Genomic DNA, 20,354 nt, shown 5'->3' on the forward strand with positions numbered 1-20,354 from the left:
TTTTTTTGTTTGTTTATCTTTTTGTTGTTGGGGGTGAGTAGGTAATTAGATTTATTTATTTATTTAGTTTTAGTAGAGGGACTGGGCATTGAACCCAGGACCTTGTACATGCCGAGCATGCACTTCACTACTTGAGCTATACCCTCTCCTGCCTCAAAGGTAAGACTTTTAAATTCATAAGTTACCCATGAATACTTCCCACAGGTTAAAATAATCTTGTTATAGTCTCCTCCTTCTCAGAAGTACCCATTGGGACGGAAGCTTCCTTCAGCTGTGTCTCCGCATATTTATTTACATGTGTCTATAGAAAGACATTTAGTTTTGTTTCTCCATGTATTCTTTTTACCTAAGTGCTACAGGATAAATGTTGTTCTTTAGTTTCTTTTCTTTACTCCAGACATGTCCTTGAAAAGCTTTTTAAAGAGCTTAACAATTAGTTTCATATTCTTTTCACAGCTGAAAAAAAGTAATGCTGCAACACAGGAGAAACACACCAAACACCGTAAAAGATGAAAAGTGACCCACCCTCTCCCGGGCCAATCCCTCAGATGCTGTTTGTGTCTTTCTAGAAATGTATTTTTGATGTCTTCTCCCCTTCGTGTGTACACAGGAGAGATGGTGTTGTCTACAGTCTCATCCTCCGTTCTTGTTGATTGCTGTGCAGCGTTTCTCTGGAGAGCTGCACCCTGGTTCATTAAAGCATCCCCTCCCAATGGACTGTTAACACTGCTTCCAGTTCTTACCACTTGCACTTACCCAATTGTATACATGCGTATACACGGGTGAATGCTTCCCCAAGACAGGCGTGTAGAGGTGGGACTTGCTGGATGGAAGGGGAGACGCGTTTTAATTTCAGTAGTCACTGCTGTGTTGCCCTTTTCAAAGGCTGCTGAGTATTTCCCGCTGGCAGTGGACAAAAAAGGCCACTTCCTGCCTGCAGCAACAGGTTTGCAGCCACGGTTCCAGCCAGGGACATGAAAGGCAGCTGGAAGTCCCAGGCTGGCCAACCGAACAACCTGCTGTTTGTCAGACAGCCTAATGTTGGCCAATCTGCTGGTTAAAAGTGGAATCTCACTTGAGTTTTTATTTCCTGTTTTAAATCTATTTTTATTTGTTTCTCATTTTTAAAGGATTTTACTTTTTGGTGTCTTTTTTTGCTGGTTTGTAGGAGTTTGCTATACATTTCAGGTCACAAGTCTTTGACACACGCTGTGTCTCTTTTCCTCACGTTATATCACTAATCTTTAAGGTATCTGGTATAAAAGCTTTAAATTATGATTTAGTCAAACTTGCCAAACTTTTTACTTTATATTTGCATTTTTTTTTATTGAAGAAAGCTTTTCCTACCCCAAACCAGCAACGTTGTTCTTCTACAGTTTCATCTAATGATTTGTGGGTACTTTTCTTTTTAGCTCAAAAAAAGACATTTGTACACAATTCATCACTTAGGCTATTTTTGATGGGACCCAAAACCAAGCAGCTCCTATTTATTTGGGAACTTCTACTCTGCCTTTGGGAAATCTAAAGTCTAACGCATTAAAAACCATAATTCTCATTAAATTCTACTCACCCCAAAATCATAATTATTAAGGAAGGACATAAATAGGAAGCCCAGTTTTAGATAAAGCTTTGTTCTGGGCCAAGAGTCTTATTGGAGGTTATTTGTATTTGTGGTTTGTGAAGGAGCAGATGGCGGGAAGGTAACATACAAGGGGCAGTCCTTATTAAGCTAGCAGAGGGTCTAAGGCGAGCAGAGGGATGGTCCTCAGGCAGTGCGTTCCCCGGATGCTCAGCTGTCCACTGGCCTCTGCACTGGGCAGCCGTGTGGTCAAGAATGTCACCCCTGAGACCTCGAGGGCTTCTGTGTGCAGCCCTGGTTGCCCCTCACAAAGGCCCTTCACATGGTCACTGGCTCCCAGCAGGTCACTCTTGCTGCTTTCCTTGACACTGACCACTGACCGGACTGGGTTCCAGCTAGGGACATAAAAGGCGGCTGGAAATCCCAGGTTGGCTGACAGAACAGCCTTTGATGTGCAGATTGCTCAGGTCAGTTGTCAGCTTGACCCAGAGGTCCCAGTCCCAGGGCGGGCAAACTGTCCCTGCAGCAGGGGTGACCGATCACAGGCATGGGGCGGCCACCTCTGCCCATCCCGCATCACCCAGTCAGCCTGTCTGAGCTCATTACTGTGCTCACTTAAAAAAAAAACAACAAAAACCTAACAAAATGTTAACACATTTTTCTGGATTAAAAAATTTAAATATATCAAGCACACCCAAATCCACCTTGCTATTTCAAAAGCATTATTCGAAACACAAAATCAGGGAATCAGGGAGCAGCAAGAATATGATGTCAACTTTTCATGAGCTCTTACTGGAAAAAGCGGCTTTATTAGTGCCAGGAGCCTACTTGAGAAGCTAGACCAGAAAAGCCCCTCTCTGGGCCACCAGAGACAGGAGGGCTCGGGGACATGGATTGTGGTGGGGAAGCTGTCACCCGAGAGTGGAAAGGGTTGCAAAAGGTCTTCACTCCCTGGGCAAAGGAGTCCCTTGGCTGGGAGCCCTGAGCCATCCCAGGGCCACTTCACCCCTGTGCCTGGGGGTGGGATGACCAGCTGTTACCTTCCAACCTGAGTGGTCATTGAAAGATGCGAACGTGATGTTCTCCCTGACCAAACCCCACTGGAAGGGGCAGCCCTTGGTTGAAGTGCATGATGCCTTCTGTGGGGTGAGAGGTCACAGTCTGGGGGTCTGAAAAGTAATCACTCTCCTTCTGTCCCACTGCTGTTTCTCTAACTCAACACACTTCTGGTCCTGGACTCAGGCCAGGGGGCCCTTGAGATATCTGGGCAACTCTCATGTTCTCTGCAAGCCAGCAGACGGACGTCTGCAGTTGCATAAAGCAGTGATGCCCAAAGGGCCGCTCCCCAGGACCACCAGCAGCAGCAGCGCTTGGAAAACTGTCAGAAACACACCTTCCCGGGTCACATCTGTATGAGTCTCCAGTGATCACTAAAACAAATTACCACAAACTTGGATGGCTTCAAGGGAGAGAAGTGTATTGCCTCGCAGATGGGGAGGCCGGAAATTCGAAATCATGGTGTCAGCAGGGCCAAGCTCCCTCTGGAAGCTCCGGGGAGGACCAGTCCCTGCCTCTTCCAGCAGCTGGCGGTGGCCAGTGGTCCTCGGTGTTCCTTGACTTGTGGCAGCCGCCGCCTGCCTGCCTCCGCCACCACACGACCCGCCTCCTCTTGTGTGTCTGTGTCCATATTTCCCTCTGTTTATAAGGTCACCGGTCACTGGATTAGCACCCACCCTAATTCTGCACGGCCTTGTGTTAACTGAATTTCATGTGCAAAGACCCTATTTCTGAATAAGGCCATGTTACAGGTACCCAGGGTCAGGACTTCAGCAAATCCTTTCGGGGGACACAACTCAACCTGCATCACCACCCCAGACTACTGAGTCAGAGATGCCGGGAGCCTGGGAGTGCATCCACCCAAACTCTGCCCTCTCCCCGACACTCAGGCGCCAGCCCTCCCACCTCGATGGCCACTGGTGTCCTGTCGTTACCATCCCCATCCCCCATCCCCCTGCGCCTTCCCAGTCCCTCAAGGTTAGAAGGCTTCAGAGCTCCCCTCCCCCTGTCTGGGCTGTGCTGCCGTCTATGCTGCTCCCTGTGTGCGTCTCTGGAGGTCACTCCCGGGGCCCAGGCTCTGTAGATGAGCAGGACCTGAAGGAAGCTCGAAACACCCTGGGGCAGCCCACCATCCGCACCCCCACTTCACCTGCCCAGGAGTCGAGGAACTGACCTGCCACCAGCTGCTTCCCGGTGGCTGTCCGTCTACCAAGCGCCTCTCGGGACCCACTGATTAGACCCTGTTGATGAGGGCGCTGGTGTTTGACTAGAAGGATGTTATACGACAGTGAAAACCAGTTAAGTCAGCTTGGTAGAAACAGCGACGTGGAAAATACTCTGCTTTATTAGACCAGCCTGGCTCTTCTCCCAGAAAAGCATACGGGGAAGAAGATGGTTGGCTTGCTTAATTAAACCGAATGACAATATGCATATTCTAAGCTGTGTGGGGACAGGTCTTTGGAGACAGACAGACAAAGGTCTGGCCCTGGCTCTGTTACATGTTTTCTTTGTGATGCTGGCAGTGTGAGTCATTTCCTTACAGAAGATGGGTCTCTGTATGAACGCTGCCCACCCCTGCCAGTCCTGGGCAGAGAAATGCTGGGGGCCACTCTGACCACAGACTTTGTGTTCATTGCCTTGATTGACAGTCCTCAGAGATTCTCCATCTCTTCTCTGCCTCCATGCCCTCCCGTTGATCAGGAATGTCTCTCAAGAACCCTAGTGATTCTCAATGGAAGGTAGATCAGCATAATATCGTCTGCAGTGGGGTGAGGAGAAACGTGTGTTTTAAAAGCCTTCCGAGTTCTAACATCCCCCCTGGAAGAATCAGGCCCAAGCCCTTGAGCCCCGTGGGAGCCGCAGTTCTGGCCTTGGACCATGCAGAGTCTCTAAACAGGTGGAGAGGTGACCTCAGCTCCTGGCCCCTAGGGCCGCACTACCAACATGGTTGGTGGACTCTATGCTGTGTGCTTGGCTTAGCTGCTGTGGTGTCCTCAGTGCCTGGGACCGTGTCCCAGACCAGCTTGGTCAAGATCTTTCCAACCATGGAAGAAGGAAGAAGGGTAGCCCTTAGGATAAACGATACATTTCTCCCCAGAGCCTAAATGAAGACTGGCCAAGAGTCCACCCTCAGGCCTTCTGAGAAGAGAACTTAGAACTGGGTTTCCATGCAGTGAAAGTGCAATCTAGTCCTTCAGGATTTCTCCCCTTTTGTAATCTGGCCCAGTAAAGACCTTCAAGAGGAATGGGTTTCAAATGTCTCCTAGGGTTACCCATCCTGAGAGCAAGACTTAGACATCTCTGAGGTGCCAACCAGCGTTTGACAACCTGAGGACTTGAGTATTCCTCCAGCTGTGGGGGCCCTGCCCCACCTGGGATGACGTCTGCTGGTTGACGGGAGCCGTGTAAGCAGAGGGACATCTGACCTTTTCTCTGAGGAGACAGAGGACACCAGAGACGGCCTGGGTAGTCAGAGGGTGGGGGGTGAGAATTAGATGGGTACAGGATGAATTGAGTGTGGAAATGACAGTGGAGTGTTCTGGTCTTTCAAGATGGTGGTGTATGAGGTATCACCTCACACCAGTCAGAATGGCCATCATCAAAAAGAACACAAATAACAAGTGTTGGGGAGGATGTGGAGAAAACGGAACCCTTGTACACTGTTGGTGGGGATGTAAATTGGTGCAGCCACTGTGGAAACTAGTATGGAGGTTTATCAAAAACTAAAAACAGAATTACCATATGACCCAGCAATCCTACTCCTGAGTATATATCTGAAAAAAAAAAACAAAAACATTCATTTGAAAAGGTACATGCACCGCATGCTCATAACAGTATTATTTACAATTGCCAAGATGTAGAGGCAATCTAAGTGTCCATCAACAGATGACTGGATAAAGAAACTGTGGTATATGTAATGGAATACTCTTCAGCCATAAGAAAGAATGAAATTTTGCCATTTGCAGCAACATGAATGGACTTGGAGGGTGTTATGCTACATGAAATATGTCAGACTGAGACAGACAAATACTGTATGATATGACTTATATGCTGAATCTTAAAAAATACCACAAACTAGTGAATATAACACAAAAGAAGCAGACTCACAGATACAGAGAACAAACATGGTTACCAGTAGGGAGAGGGAAACGGGGGGGGAACAATATAGGGGTAGGGGATTAAGAGGTACAAATTATTAGGTATAAAATAGGCCAGAAAGATGTATTGTACAACATGGGGAATATAACCAATATTTTATAATAACTGTAAATGGGGTATAACCTGTAAAAATTGTGAGTTACTATATTATACACCTATAACTTCTATAACATTACTGTACATCAACTATACTTCAATAAAAAATAAAAAAAATTGGCGGTGAAAAGCATAGAACTTGGTGTCAGATTGATCTTAGCATTGCTACCTACTAGCTATGTAAACTAAGTTATTTTACCATACTAAGCCGTAGTTTCCTCATCTGTGTAACAGTAATAATATCAACATCTACCAAGTAGACTTGCTGTGAGTGCCTGGTACCTAGGAAGTGCTCAGTAAGTGTGAGGAGGAGGATGACAGTGGTGGTGATGGTGGTGATGATGGTGGTGATAGTGATGGTGGTGGTGGTGGTGATGATGGTGATTTAGGCTCAAAATCTCTTCCTGTAGATTATCTCTCTACTTGGATGCATTTGTGATTCATGAAAAATAGTAACTCTAGTTAAGTTTAGATAGTTTAAACAGAGTGTTAATTAACAAATGCCCATTTATCATTGCCGTCTTGTGTTCAGGTTATCTAATTGTCCTTGAAGAAAATACTCTGTGTATCGACGTAATGCCAATTCTCTTTCTTAGACACTGCAGTTTTGTGCCTGCACATTAATAACCTTGGTATTTGCCTCGTTTCCAAGGAAGACTTTTTTGGAGGGGGGAAGCTTTTGATACATTAAGAGACTCTATGAGAATTGTTAAATAACGTAACCTATTAACTAGAAAAAATTAGTATTAAGGCAGGAAAAGCTTTAGCTGTGAAACCCAAACAATAAATATATGAAGGAATTTCTTAGTTATGTTAACTGGCGTGATGGGCTTAGCTCCGTCTTAGGGCTGTTAAAGATACATGGCGTGACATTACACGTAATTTGAGGGGATGCCCTTACTATGCTTTATGGAAATCTGACTGTGGTTACCCCAAGCACTGTTTCTTAGATTTTGTTTATGTTTTGTTTTTTGGGTTACTGTTGTTTTTGTTCAGAGGTCCTTTCTGCTCCTAAAATCTGCCTTCGTAGGTCCAGTTTGTACTTGGACTTGTCAGGATGTACGCTTCTCACTCCGGTCCCACGAGGTGAGGATGGGTGTCCACCCACAGTGCTCTGGTTTCCAAATTGCAGCTAGACTGAGACGATTCAAGAGCTACAAACACCCTCATAGCCCTCCTGGTTCTGCTCTGAGACACCTGACGCTTGCACGTTGTGGTGCCTGGAACAGGAGGAGTCTTAACTCAGCTGGAAGAGCTGCTTGTTCACGCTGAGTGACATCTGTAGCCACGCGGGGCCTCCACTGCTAGTGACGGCAGCCCGACAAGTAGTGCTTTTTGGAAGTGACTGAACCTGAAAGTTTCTGGCCAACTGACGGACAGAGGTGGGAGCATCATTGGTACCCGAGGTAGAGAATTGTCTGATAAAGCTCGTGACTTTTGCAAGCTGTTGTTCCATCTCTGTGATGAAATTTATTTTTCATATACCTTGTACCATAATCGAGGGGTCCACGTTGCAGCTAAAAGTAGAACCAAGTCCTGGAACATTTTCAGTCCCGAGAGATGTAAAGGATGCCAGCAGTCCACGTCTACAATCTCAGTAGTGCGGAGTTATGGGTAAGCTCCAGGGGTAAGAAATGGCCACGTTCCCCAAGAATTCACAGTAGCCTTCGTCTTTCTGAGATAAAGGAAGGATTTGTGCAGGGGCTGCAGGGTGGGGGCTATGCTAGCAGACCGCGATACAAGACTAGGCTAACTCCCAGGCTGAAGGCGATCATTACCTACACGAGCTCCCTCTCCCCCTACGTCAGGCTTAGCTGCTCCCCTGCAGAATTGCTCACGTTTCCCTCTTCCCCTGAAAGCAGCACTTCCGGATGGGTTAAGACTCACCCTGTTCCAGCCACGTGTACTAGTGACTCTGAGGTTGATCAGCTTGAGACACACGGTCCATTTGGGAAAACAGGCTGCAATCGTTTGGAGAGAAGTTTCTACATCTTCTTCTTTTTTTTTTCTTTTTTTTCTTTCTTTTTCTTTTTCTTTTTTTTTAATGGAGGAACTGGAGAATGAACCCAGGACCTCATGCACGCTGAGCATGCGCTCTACCACCGAGCTCTGTCCACCCACCAGATCTTTGGAGAATATTTAAGTAGCTGAGACAAAAGCCCGTGCCGTCCCACCTGTCCTAGGTGAGTGTGCTGCAGAAGCCACGAGGGACGTTTATCTCGGCACTTCTTTGAATCGGTGACTGAGAAAACAACCCCTAAGCCGCAGAGCATTGCACGCTCTCCCTGAAGGAAAAGGCTTGCTTTATCTAAAATTTTCCATTGTATCCGGGAGCAAATCTGCATCGTAGCAATTTGCTCTTTTCTGCTCCAGGGACTGAAAAGCACACACAACCTTGAGCTACTGTAGCTGCTTCTACTGAACGTGCCCTTGTCACTGACATACATATAATTTTTTTTTCAAGATTCCAAGATGAGGGGAATTTGCCTTTAATTGTTTAATTGCATTACTGTAAGGCCAGGACCATTAAGGTTCCTCAGCTTTGGTACTGCTGACGTTTTGGTCTGGATAATTCTTTGTTGTGGGGGCCGTCCTGTGCATGATGGGGTTTTTATCAGCATCCCTGGCCTCTGCTCACTAGTATCCCCCACTTCCTCTGTAATCCTCAGTTGTGATAACCAAAGCCATCTTCAGACATTGCCCAGCGTTCTCTGGAGCTACCATTGCCCCCAGTGAAAACCACTGCCCTAGAGATAATGAAGATCGTTACTGATGCTCTAGGCACAGTTCATGCTCTCAATGCATCTCTATTTAAAGAACAACACAAACGGGTTTCTGGGAACTTGTGCAGAAGCTGAGCCCTTGTGCTACCAAGTGTCAAACTCTTTCTTTTAGGTGACCCTCGGCAGCACAGAATGACAATGCTGAAATGTGATTAAAAAAAAAAAAACTCATTCAGGGCTCCTGGGTAGAGTCCCAAATCCTCCAGATTATATCAGTTCATTATATCAGATCATGTTGGGTCCTTTCCAGTTGACAAATTGGATTTTTTTTTTTTTGAAAGCATGGCAGTTGGACTTATAATAATGTTTAGGATTAAAGGGGAGGATGAGGGAAAAATTATTTTCTCTTGTCATGCCTGCCTTTAATTGAATTTCAGGATGTCTGTTTGGAAGGGCAAGTTAAATGTTAGACAGAATGTTGTGAAGGCGTGCAGATGCTTCAACGTGGTTGTAGTGAAAACAGATCCAAGATGCTCCGAGGAGCCCAAGAAAAGTGAACTTCAACAAACTCTCGAGATGGTCCATTTTATGTGTCAAGTTGGCTGGGCCATGGTGCTTAGATATTTGGTCAAACATTATTCTGGATGTTTCTGTGAGGGTGTTTCTGACTGAGATTTACATGTAAATCAGTGGAATTTGAGTGAAGCAGAATATCTTCTGTAATGTGGGTGGGCCTCATTCAATCAGTTGAAGGCCTGAAGAGAACGCAAAAGAAGACAGAATTCTGCCAGCGGGCAGCTTATTAGACTTGACCTGCATGGGCTCTTCTCTGGCTCTGCAGCCTGCTGGCCCACCTGAAGATTTTGGACTTGCCAACCTCCATAATCACTGAGCCAGGAATTTCTGTTTGTTTAAGGAATTTAAAGCAAATATCTCTATCTATCTCTCTATCTATCTATTTAATCTATCGGCTACATATTTCTTTATATCCATTTTATCTATCTATTTGTCCAGCTAGCTAGCTATCCATCATCTTTCTCCTGCTGGTTCTGTTTCTCTGAGAACCCCAGTTAATACAAGTACCAAGGATATTTCAAGAATTCCAAATTTCATGGTTCACCATCACCCCCCACTCACCCCCCACTCCATTCTTCTGGAACATATGGTTGTAGACGCCTCCTGGGAGGGTTAGGAAATGCTTGGTTTTTTTGTTTGTTTGTTTTGTGGTTTTTTTTTTTTTTTTTTTTTTTTTTTTTGTCTTTATGCTACAGAGGCCAGCAGGTTGCCAAGTCTTGGGGGAAAAAAGTTGACTTTGGGGTTTGCCAAAAGAAGCATTTAACCAGCACGGCAGCTGTGAAGTTAGAAAAAAGCCTCAGAACAGCAGAAGAACATCACAGGCTGCCGAGGCAGGAGGTAGAGGTTTTAAAAATAATTCATTAATTAAAAACACGCTGGGTCTGGCAATAATTCTCATCTCCCCAGGCCCTCCGCCCAACCCTGCCCTTTCTGCAGGTGCCGGAGCCCGGTGCCTATCCGGGCCAGGCGGTGCCCCCCGCGTCGCGGGGGCCTGTCGCACCAGCAGCTTTGCTCCCATGCACACATGCGCTCACGGCGTCCACACCCAACTTGTGGAACAACCAAGACCAAGCTCGGGCGCAGGCTTTTCCCGGCCGGCGTGCGCTTGCGCCCCCTTGACGCAGCGTTCGCGAGCGTAACCCACAAGCGTGCCCAAAAAGCTCCTCTCAGCGCCTGGTTTTCTCTGCACCTGCTCCTCAGCCTCTTCCTGGCATTTGCCTTAATTGGGTGGAATCTCATGGTGTTTCTGGACCTGAATCATAAATTCACAGCAACCACAGTAATGATGACAAATTAACGTCGCCTGAGTGCTCACACAGCCCCATCGGGGAGGTTCCCGAGGGGTCCTCTTGGTGGTGAGGAAGCTGAGCCCAGAGAGTAAAGTCCAGCTGCCCGGGTCCTGCAGGTACCAGGTGGGACGTGGACTTTGAGGGCCACACTTACTCCTGGGCTGCGCGCGCTGCCGGCCGACGTAGCTCCACTGGGGCCGACTGGTTTGAGGAGTGGAGCTGGGGCGGTCCCCAGAAACGGACAGGCATGATGCTACAAGCGGGGGCCTGAGGACCAGCACAAGTTCTAATTCGGCCCCTGTCTTTCTCCCTGGACCCGGGGAAGAAAGGTCTCAGGGCTTCTCATCCCACGAGGAGGAGACGTGCTGAAAAGGGACTGGTCTCCCCAGGTCCGGCCAGGGCAGTGGAGGGCCTCACACGTGACACAGCAGGGGTTTGGCCAGAAGGTGTCTGCTTCTTAGGCGATGGGGGCGGGGTGGGACACAGGGCTCAGGGCTCCAGGGGTGGCAGCCAGATGAGGTGGAGGCACAGGAAGATGATGTGTTCCTCTCCACAAGCTCACGAGGCTGGAATCCATCCCATAGCACTTGTAAGTTATGAGGGGATTTCTTGCTGAAACCATTCAAGGGCTAGGCTTTGTACTGGGGTCACTTGAGTCCAAACATTTGTGTACAAGTTTTTGCAGGAGCCAGGGGCAAAAGCCAGCCTTGACCTCTGGGTCCCATGTGGTCCCTAGGGGTCTTTTGGGTCCTCAGGATGCCCATCTCTGTACACTGCCCACTAACCAGGCCTCCTGCCTCCTCTCTGCTTCCTCGCTGTTGCTCCTGCACACAGTCTAGATTGGCATTGCACCAACCATCCCTTACTGGAATCTTCTCTCCCTGCCAGCCAAGTATCTCTGCACCCTCCCAGCATGCTGTCCAGGTTGGAAGCCCTGTTCTATTGATACCAGTATTACATTAACCAGGAGAGTAATGCCCACAATTTCTTTTCATCCTTACAAAACTTACGTGATGGCCCAATTAGACAGGTGGGGAACTTAGGTCCAGAGATGCTAATTTAGGAACTTCTGACTCTAGCAAGGTCAAGGTTTGAACTGAGCAGGTGGGAGCTTGCCCCCGTGCGATGCCTACCACCCCACTGCCTTCCTCAAGTGCCCCATTGCCACCTTACAGTTACTGGTGAATCTGCTCCAGCCAGTGCTTTCTGTGTGGCTCCCATTTAAAGTGAATCATTCCACGGGTCTAGTGTGAGCATCTTCTCAGTTGATTTTAGAACATTCCATCATCTCAAAAAGATACCCTCTTTCCTTTAACTATCACCCCCCCATCCTCCCTGCCCCCCCACCAGTCCTGAATAGCCATTGTCTCTAGATATTTCCCTATTCTGAACATTTCACATAAATGGAATCATATGTGGTCTTTTGTGGCTGGCTTCGTTCACTGAGCATGTTTTCCAGGTTCATTCGTGTTGTACCACATATTAGTGCTGCATTCCTTTTAATGGCCAAATAATATCCCATTGTATCACATTTTGTGTGTGCATATGTATTTTGTTTATTCTTTCTTCGGTGGATGGACATCTTTGAGTTGTTTCTACTTTTTGGCTATCAAGTATAATGCTGCCCTAAACATCTGTGTACAAGTTTTTATATAGACATGTTTTCATTTCTTTCGGATAGATAGCTAGGAATAGATGTTCTGGGTCATGTGGGAACTCTGTTTAATTGTTTGAGGAGTGGCCAGGCTGTTTCCCTAGTGGCTGCCCCATTTTACATTCTCTGCATGGGGCACTGTCTGAGGGTTATGATTTCTCCCCATCCTCATCAGCACTGGTTATTATTTGACTTTTTGATTCTAGTCGCCTTCGTGGATGTGAAGTGGTATCTCATTGGGATTTTGACTGGCATTTCTCTGGGGATGTGTGATATCAAGCGTTTTCTCAGGTGCTTATTGGCCCCTTGTACATCTTCCCTGGACGAACCTTTGCTAACAGTGACTTTTGACCTGGGCACTGAGCTTCAGTCTTCCCCTCTGTAAAATGGGATGACCACCGCCCATGGAGCAGTCTTACAGAAGACAAGATGTGGGCTCTAGACCCACTTGACTCGGACCGGAGGACAAGCGCAGTTGGGAGCTCCTGGAACAGGGGGTAGACGGCCCCCTGCAGCCCGGAGACACCTGTCTCTTCGCACCTCTGCCTAACTCTCCTCCCTGCCCCACCGCACACAGGTTTTCACCGCTCCATGGCCAGCAACACTGTTATAAAATCTGCGGTGGGTGAAGCGCTGTCACAGTAAAGTTTATTCAGAAAAGCAACTTACCAAATGAACAGCCATCCAAATGGTGTGACCTAGGAGCAAGGTTTCTCAATTTTCAGTATCTGGTTGATGTCCTGGGTTGAAGAGTGTCCCCCAAGAAGATATGTTCAAGTCCTAAGCCCTAATATCTCTGCATATGATCTGATTTGGAAAGAGGGTCCTTGCAGATTTAATTCATTAGGATGAGGTCATGCTGGATCAGGGTGGACCCTAGTCTAATGACTGTTGTCCTTACAAGAAGAGGAAATTTGGACACAGATATGCAGGAAGGCGAGCATGTTAACAACAAAAGCAGAGACTGGATTTATGCTGCAAGAAACCAGAGGTCTCTGAGCACTGCCTGCAGCTGCCAAAAGCAGGAAGAAGCAGAGAATGACTATTAATACCTTGGGCCCTCGAGGGCACGTGGCCCTGCTGACACCGTCACTGTGAACCTCTAGACTCTGGAGCCGTGAGGTAACACATCTCCATTGTTTTAAGCCACCCCATGAGTGGTGTTCTGCTGTGGCAGCAGTAGGAGACTGGTGCAGGTGACAGTGACGTTAGTAGCAATGGGGGAGCCCTGGGCGGCAGTTCTGCACCATGTTTTTTGTGTCTTTGGCATTTCTATTCACCAGCATTAATGTACGAGGATGAATCTCTACCCAGTGGCATTAAGTTAGTAAGATCCCCATTCTGTCCTCAATTTAGTGAGGGAGATGGATACGTGAGTACAAACAGTAGCATCCAGAGGTGACACCAAGGGCTAAGGAGAGGCCAGGGTTGTTGAGACACGCAGTTTCTGGCCACACCTGGACCCCTGCTCTGCTCAGAGCCCCAGGGCTGCACCAGGTCCTCCTGGGGTGAGCACACCTCAGGGGGCCTTCCCAGCTCAAATCTGTGGTCTGATTCTGGATCTTGAGGCTTGATAATTGAGATTATTTCCTCATTCTGCTCATAAGGGTTACAGGAGCACTTTGGGTAAATTGGATGAGTGTCCTATTCATCAGACGCTGCTCGCAGCCACCCTGGGCTTCCGAGTAACAACGCCGTCTTAGTCTGCTCCCGGGGGCCTTCCCAGCACAGGGCCAGCTGCTGGGCCCAAGGACTACATTTTAATCACCTGCATTAAGCGTCTCCATGTTATGACATTTGAAAGCAGACGATTAGACTCGAGGTGCCAGGTGTCCAATAGTTCGGCTTTGTGTCTGGGAAACAATTTGTGAAAATACGCCTCATTTTTGCATGTTCGTATTTCTACTGAAACCATCTGGCAACCCTAGTGAAATGAGAAGGAGAAACTCTGAAATATAAGAAGAAACAAACCATGAGAAGAAATGCAGGAGCTTTATTATAATCATTATTATTCTTGAAGTTAATGACTTGACAGACTCATTCAGGAGAACATTTTGCTTTCCAGTGAGCTAGAGCCCACAGACACACACCAGATGTAGCTGAAGGGACATGAAAAATGCACCTTGGGAAACAGCACGGCGCTCCTGGCTGCGACACTGAAGAGTGTCAAGGATGCGTCTTCATCTCTGCAGCGGAGGGTGCAACAGTCCGCAGACCTGACCTAGCGCCGCCCGCTCTCAGCATCCTTCTGAGATGCCGCCTGCCCACCCAGTTTGCATCACCAAAAGCCAGCCTCAGTCTACAGCAATATCTCAGCAATTAAGAAATACAGGGTGTGACTACACGGTGCCTTGAGGGTGAGACCCCAGCTTCTTCAAGTCAAGGAGATGGGAAATCAAACATTATCTTTAGAATGTGAAGCAGTGCCGGCTTTGCCCACAGGGAAGGGCGCGAGGTGGGTCAGCTAGGTGCGGGCTGCTCACACTGCCGACCTGCGGCAAATACCATGCTGGTGAGCTGGACAGTTGGGCCGTACCCTCTCCCAAAGCACCTGCTCTGGGCGATTTGAACATTTGAGTAAAAGAGCCCTTTGGCTTTTCAGAATAGCCAGGCACTGGATAGCCGTGAGCCGGCGAGCAGTCTAGCGCGGCTCTGGGCAGGAAACACAGGCAGAGCACACAGGACAGCTGTGGTGCCCAAATGACAGTGGGCCCAGGCAGATGTGCCCTCGGGCAGGGGGAATTCCAGACACTTGGACTGACGGACGAATAGGCTTTCAAATGGTATGTGGTATTTCTGCTTTTCCCTAGGGAGACAAAGGGTGGCTTTTCACCTGTCTTTCCATAAATGCTCAGCACTCTTGCTCTCGGGTTCCAGAATTGGCAGTGTGTCTACTCCTCCACCTGGTCAGCGATCACTCCCAGAACTCCAAGGCAGCTCTAGAGGTGATGACTGAAAAATGCAGGTTTGCCGCGATTTCCCGGCGAGCCTGTCTGGATGGCAGGGCAGTGCGGGACTTGGGACCCGCACTGAGAGATCTCATTCTGGCAGTCCTCCCTTTGGGCAAATTTTTCAGCAAGAGGACTCCTGTAATAAAAGAGCCGTTTCAAAGCTGGGAGCTTTTCTTTGGCTTTCCCCGGAGTACCTGTCGTCACCCTGTGCTGTGATCCCTCATCACACAAGGGAGGGAGGTTCAGGGATGCTGTTGCCTGTTTCAAAAGTCCTCCCCACTCAGACTTTCTGTGATTAATGCCTTCACCTCTCTCCCCACGAGGTGTTAAGACTTTATGGTCCTTTTACTAAAAAGCATGAGATTGAGCTTTCCCCTGACCTCATTCTAACCCTCCCAAATTTGAGCCTGCCTGTTTTGAAGACCACTGGCAGGGAAACTGATGAACCAGAACTGAAGCTAAACTCTGAACAACTTCATTTCACGCAGGTCTTTCCAAGTTCTGCTAATGGCACGTGCAGGGTCACAATGATCCTCAAAGGACACCAGCCAGGACTCCCTGGAAACAAGGGTTGGGGCCTGATTCTGATTTAGATATGGACATTTAAGGCAAAGGAAGGGGCACTTTGTTTTGACTTAGGTTTCCCAATGGAGCAACGTTTTGAAGAAAATGCCAGTTCTCTTTGCCAGGGAACTACCGAGTGTCGGGGTACTGAGGCACGGCTGGTGAGGGCGCTGGGTCCTCGCCGGTCACTTGCGAGGCTGCTGGATGTGCTGGGTTCTCGGAGAAGAATGCTTGTCCATGGAGGCATGGGGCTTCTGATGAGCCACCTGGGCAGCTGCCGGGGGGAAGTCTTTGTCGCCCTGTTGGGAGACACGGAAAGTACAGACTCATCAGCCATGAGCAGCTGGGTGAGCACATGAGCAAGCCCCAAACCCTGCACCCCCTGGCTTCCCTGTGGGGCGGCAGACACCGGGGGCGGGTACCATGGGCAGTGACAGAGTAGGGAACCAGTCTACAGGTAGCAGCCCATCTCATGGGACTGCGGGGGTCCTCAAGCTCTCTGGGGAACTTAATGGGGCAGTGTGACCCACATACCTTCCAGAAGGGGAGAAAGCTCACTGTCTCTTCCCCGACGCCATGGGATCAGGTCACCATACAACTCACTCAGAGCTGAGTTGGGTGTTGGGTAGCTTTTTTTTTCCTGCTAAAACTGTTCCTGTGATCTTTTGAATTGGGGGGGCAAGACAGAACCAAATTCAGGGTCTTAAATTCAGATTTGCTGCCACTGCTGCGGGTGGGGCCAGGGCACTGGTTGGGGAGGAAACACACAGGGCAGGGGCTGGATGCTGTGAGATAAGCCAGAATCAATCCACTGAGTGTCAGAGAAGGTACCTGGCTATTTCTCAGGAAGGAATTGCCTTCTTGTGTGTGTGTGTATGTGTGTATGTGAAGGGGCTGGAGCCCAGGCCACCCCAGGGCAGGTGAGAGCCATGGTGAGCTCTTGGCTGAGCCAACTGGCCTGGGGTGACCTTGGACGTGTGTCGGCATTTCCTTTCATCGCATGTAGTAGATGTGCCACCTGTCTGTCTCAGGGTCTCTGGACGGCTGTGATGAGCTGTCCCCCAAAACAGCATTTTCTGTACACGTCATATGCTAAGGGCTTGAGTGGGCTGTGAGCCGCAGAGCTGTGGATGGAATAAGTGGGCTACTCCCAAAACGGGGGTTTGCTGAGGGGAGGTCTGTAGTTGCAAAAAATGCTCGGTCTCGCCAGAAGGCGGGGCTCTTGAAAGACAAAGAGTGTGACCAAAACTCATGAGTTTAGTCCAGGGGTCAGCAACTCTTTTCTGTAATGGGCCAGGGAGTAAACGTTTTAGGCTTTTCAGGTCATTACTCTTTGCTCAACTATTGGGTTCCGCCAGTACACCCTGAAAGCGGCCACAGATGCTACATCCACGAACGGCATGGCTGTGTGCCACGAAAACCCTATTCATGGACACTGAAGTGTGAATTTCATGTAATTTTCACATATCATTCCATATAAGTCTTATTTCAAAATTTTCAACCCTTTAAAAATGTAAAAACATTCTCAGCTCACGTATCACCCAGAAGCCCTCAGGCCCGGGGGATAGTCTGGCCCTGGGGATAGTCTGGCCCGGGGATAGTCTGGCCCGGGGATAGTCTGGTGGTCCTGGCTGAGTCTAAAGAGAAGGGAGGCGGGTGAGGATGCAGGAGGGACAGGCAGCACTAGCTCATGCTGCGGGCTCCGTGTCACCACCGTCCCGTCCACCCCCGACCACAGAAGCACCATCCACAGACATGGGACAACTAAGAGACCCCTGGACCCTGGGTGGACGAGTGAACAAAGACAGGAGGAACCAGGAGGTCGTGTGCTGAGGCCCCGATTTGCTGAAACGGCTCTTACCCGGGCAATGACTCCAGAGATGAACACGGTCGGTTTGGGGGGACTGGAAGACAAGAAGGGAAAAGACCTTGAACATCACGAATCACAGAAGAGGAACGAGGCAGGCGACACGAATGTGGAGACTGGCTTCAAGGCAGTGGGACAAACAAGGACTCTCAGGAGGGAGGGGGAAGTGGGAAGCAACCTTCTTCCTCTGTTACTTCATCACAACGACCCGCTGGCCGCTGGGCTCAGGACGCTTGGGGGTCCTCCTCCTCCTGAGGCTGAGCTCCGGCAGAGAGAGAACGACTGTGTAGACAACAACCAAGTTGCTGGAAAGCTCTTTCTTTTTTGTTTTTGTTTTTTTTTGTTAATCCTTAAACTGTAACTATGGGCAAGTCCAATAGTTTCGGTTTCAACAGATGGTGGACATCAGCGCTTTCTGAAGCAGGGAAGGAGCAGGGTCACGCTGGACGGACACAGAGACTCCAACCAAGGAGCTTCCTGTCCTGTAGGCTGAGGGGTCCCTCTTCCAGAGTCTTTGCAGAATTCATGGCTTCTGGAAGCTTCTAATGGGTGAGATCCCAGAGCCGGTGCAAAGCTCCTGGCCCCTAAGGGACCCCACGTGTTAAAAAACGTACCGTCCTTGTGAAGCTACTGCCATTTGTTAGCTTCTTTCATCATACTGAGCTGGCCCCCACTGTCACCAATATGGACGGGATGGAACATAGGACCAAAGCAATACATGTTCATTGCTAAAAAGCGGACAAGCCGAGCATGTTAAAATCACTTGTAGTTCCACCTCCAGGAGGTAATCACTGTTAACACATGAGTTCTCCTTCCAGTCCTCCTTTCTATAGATAGACAGACTTACTTGCTTTCTTATTAAATTTCTTTTCTTACCAGAGAGTCACCTCGTTTGGTAGTCTGCTTTCTGCACTTAGGGTCTGATGGGCATACTTCCACGTTATTACATACTCTTCTATGCAGTTAAAAAAATGGCTGCACATGTCATAGTTTAAAAATACCAGAACACAGTTCCGGGTGGTACACGGGTGTGCACACCTTTGAGATACCTCGGCCAGGGGCAAGGGGACCTGGCAGCAGTAGATCAATGCAAGGCCAGCCAGCCAGCAGCGAGAGCGCGATGTGGGCAGCTCCCAAGGGTGGCCCGTTTTGCTGAAGGCTGGTCTTGTGGGCAGACGTCCTAGGAGCTGCTCAGCCCGCCTCCCACCAGCTCTGCTGCTCTGCTCCACTGCAGGGGGTCCCTTAAAGGAAATCACTTGTCTCCGCTTTGTTTTGCTACAGGCAAAAGTCCAAATATTCAGAACGTTTACTGTTTACATCCCAGAAAGTTTAGCAAAACCCCCCAGAATTCCCCCAAGTAATTTCTGTTACTCCACGAGGCTAAGAAATTTCAAGTCTTACTAAGCAGCACGGAAATGTTCCCTACATGACATTGGTTTTGTTTTATTTAGCTTTTGTTGTGTGGTTAACTGGGTTGGTGTTTTTTTTCTTTCTTTCTTTTCTTTTCTTTTCTGACAAATATGACTCGACTATGGGATCAGTAGCCAGTCAGGGAAGAATAAGTTCCGCTCAAGTGTAAGTCTCGCATGCAGTACGTTTGGATTCATTGGACTCTAAGCACATCCTGCCCTGACGGTTCCAAATCACCACGAACTCTGCCCCCAGGGTATTCACCGCCAAGGGTATCACAACCTAAGCTTGAGAACTGTGCTCTGGATTCTAACATTTTCTAAGTGTTTTGGGGAAGGAATATGAAAATGGCAGCACAAATTTTTCTTAAGTTTTGAATGTTCCTTTAAAAATCGAGGGAGAGCTTGGAGTGGGGATGGCTCCATTCTGGTAACTAATTATGCGGCATCGCCTTCTGATAAAGCACGGCCACCTTTTGGTACCGAGAGTGCTGATGGCTTCAGTAATCTCCAGTTTTTATTGGTTTTGTACCTAAGTCAAGACTCTGAAAGGCAGAAATAGAGACAGCCCCCTCTCCCCAGCAAGAACGTGATGAGAAAGTCACCCACACAGAGTGAATTAATTAGAATAAACACACAGCAGAGGAGAGTCGCCCCCTAGCTCCAAAGTGAGCCCCTTGGGTGGCCAGGGAAGCTTGGGTCTTTACAGATATAAATATATATTCTCTCTCTCTATGTATACTCATTGTTGAAAAGCAGACCAAAAAAAAAAAAAGTTAAAATCGCTTGTAATTCTATATTACTATGTGTATAAGATTCACAAATACACATTTCTGCACAGAACTGGACTGTAAGAAAATCACAGCCGAATCAGTCCATCAGCTCCTGGCGGTGTGGCGTCATGCTGCTGAGTGATGAGCAGGTCCCAGCAGAGCGCCAGCCTGCGGGGGCCCCTCGGACGCCCAGTCCCCGCGGGACTGCGCCCTTGCCCCGAGGCTCCTGGAGAGCTGGTTATCAGGAGTCTGTTCCCGTACCCGCTCCCCTGGGCACGGAGGAGGGGTCCCCAGACCCAAGAGCCCCATCACTGAGTCCCTCCTCCAACCTGATGGCCGTCCGGGTCTCAGCGGTCCGAGAGTTAACCCTCCGCGCTCCGGCTTTTTCCATCCAAGTTAGATCCTGGGTGTCTCCCGCGTTAACACCAGTGTTTTAGGCCCTGATTCGAATGCATCTCAGGAAGTATGTGTCTGAATGACTTTGATAAGATATAACGATGCTGCTCCAGCCCAAGTGTTCGAAAATGCACGTGAAGGAACCGCCTCACATCTGGAATCATCCGCCGGGTACAATGTTTATTTTCCTGGCGCCCACTTCTGCGTCCCCCCCCCCCCCCCCCCAGTGAGCCTCCCAAGGATCTGTCCCGTCATGACTATG

General features: G+C 48.6%; 1 protein-coding gene across 1 annotated transcript in view; it reads right to left on the reverse strand.

The window, feature by feature from the left end:
* Nucleotides 1-14,105: 14,105 nt before the first annotated feature.
* DAP (death associated protein) overlaps nt 14,106-20,354 on the reverse strand; it is a 60,665-nt gene continuing 54,416 nt past the window's right edge. The window contains exons 3-4 of the mRNA XM_074356289.1: nt 17,509-17,551; nt 14,106-15,946 (exon numbers count right to left, since the gene is read on the reverse strand). Of these exons, the coding sequence (XP_074212390.1) occupies nt 15,833-15,946; nt 17,509-17,551 (157 nt within the window). The 3' untranslated portion in view covers nt 14,106-15,832. The remainder of the gene's footprint in view (nt 15,947-17,508; nt 17,552-20,354) is intronic.

The sequence above is a fragment of the Camelus bactrianus genome, chromosome 3, assembly GCF_048773025.1.
Source record: "Camelus bactrianus isolate YW-2024 breed Bactrian camel chromosome 3, ASM4877302v1, whole genome shotgun sequence".
NCBI lineage: Eukaryota > Metazoa > Chordata > Mammalia > Artiodactyla > Camelidae > Camelus > Camelus bactrianus.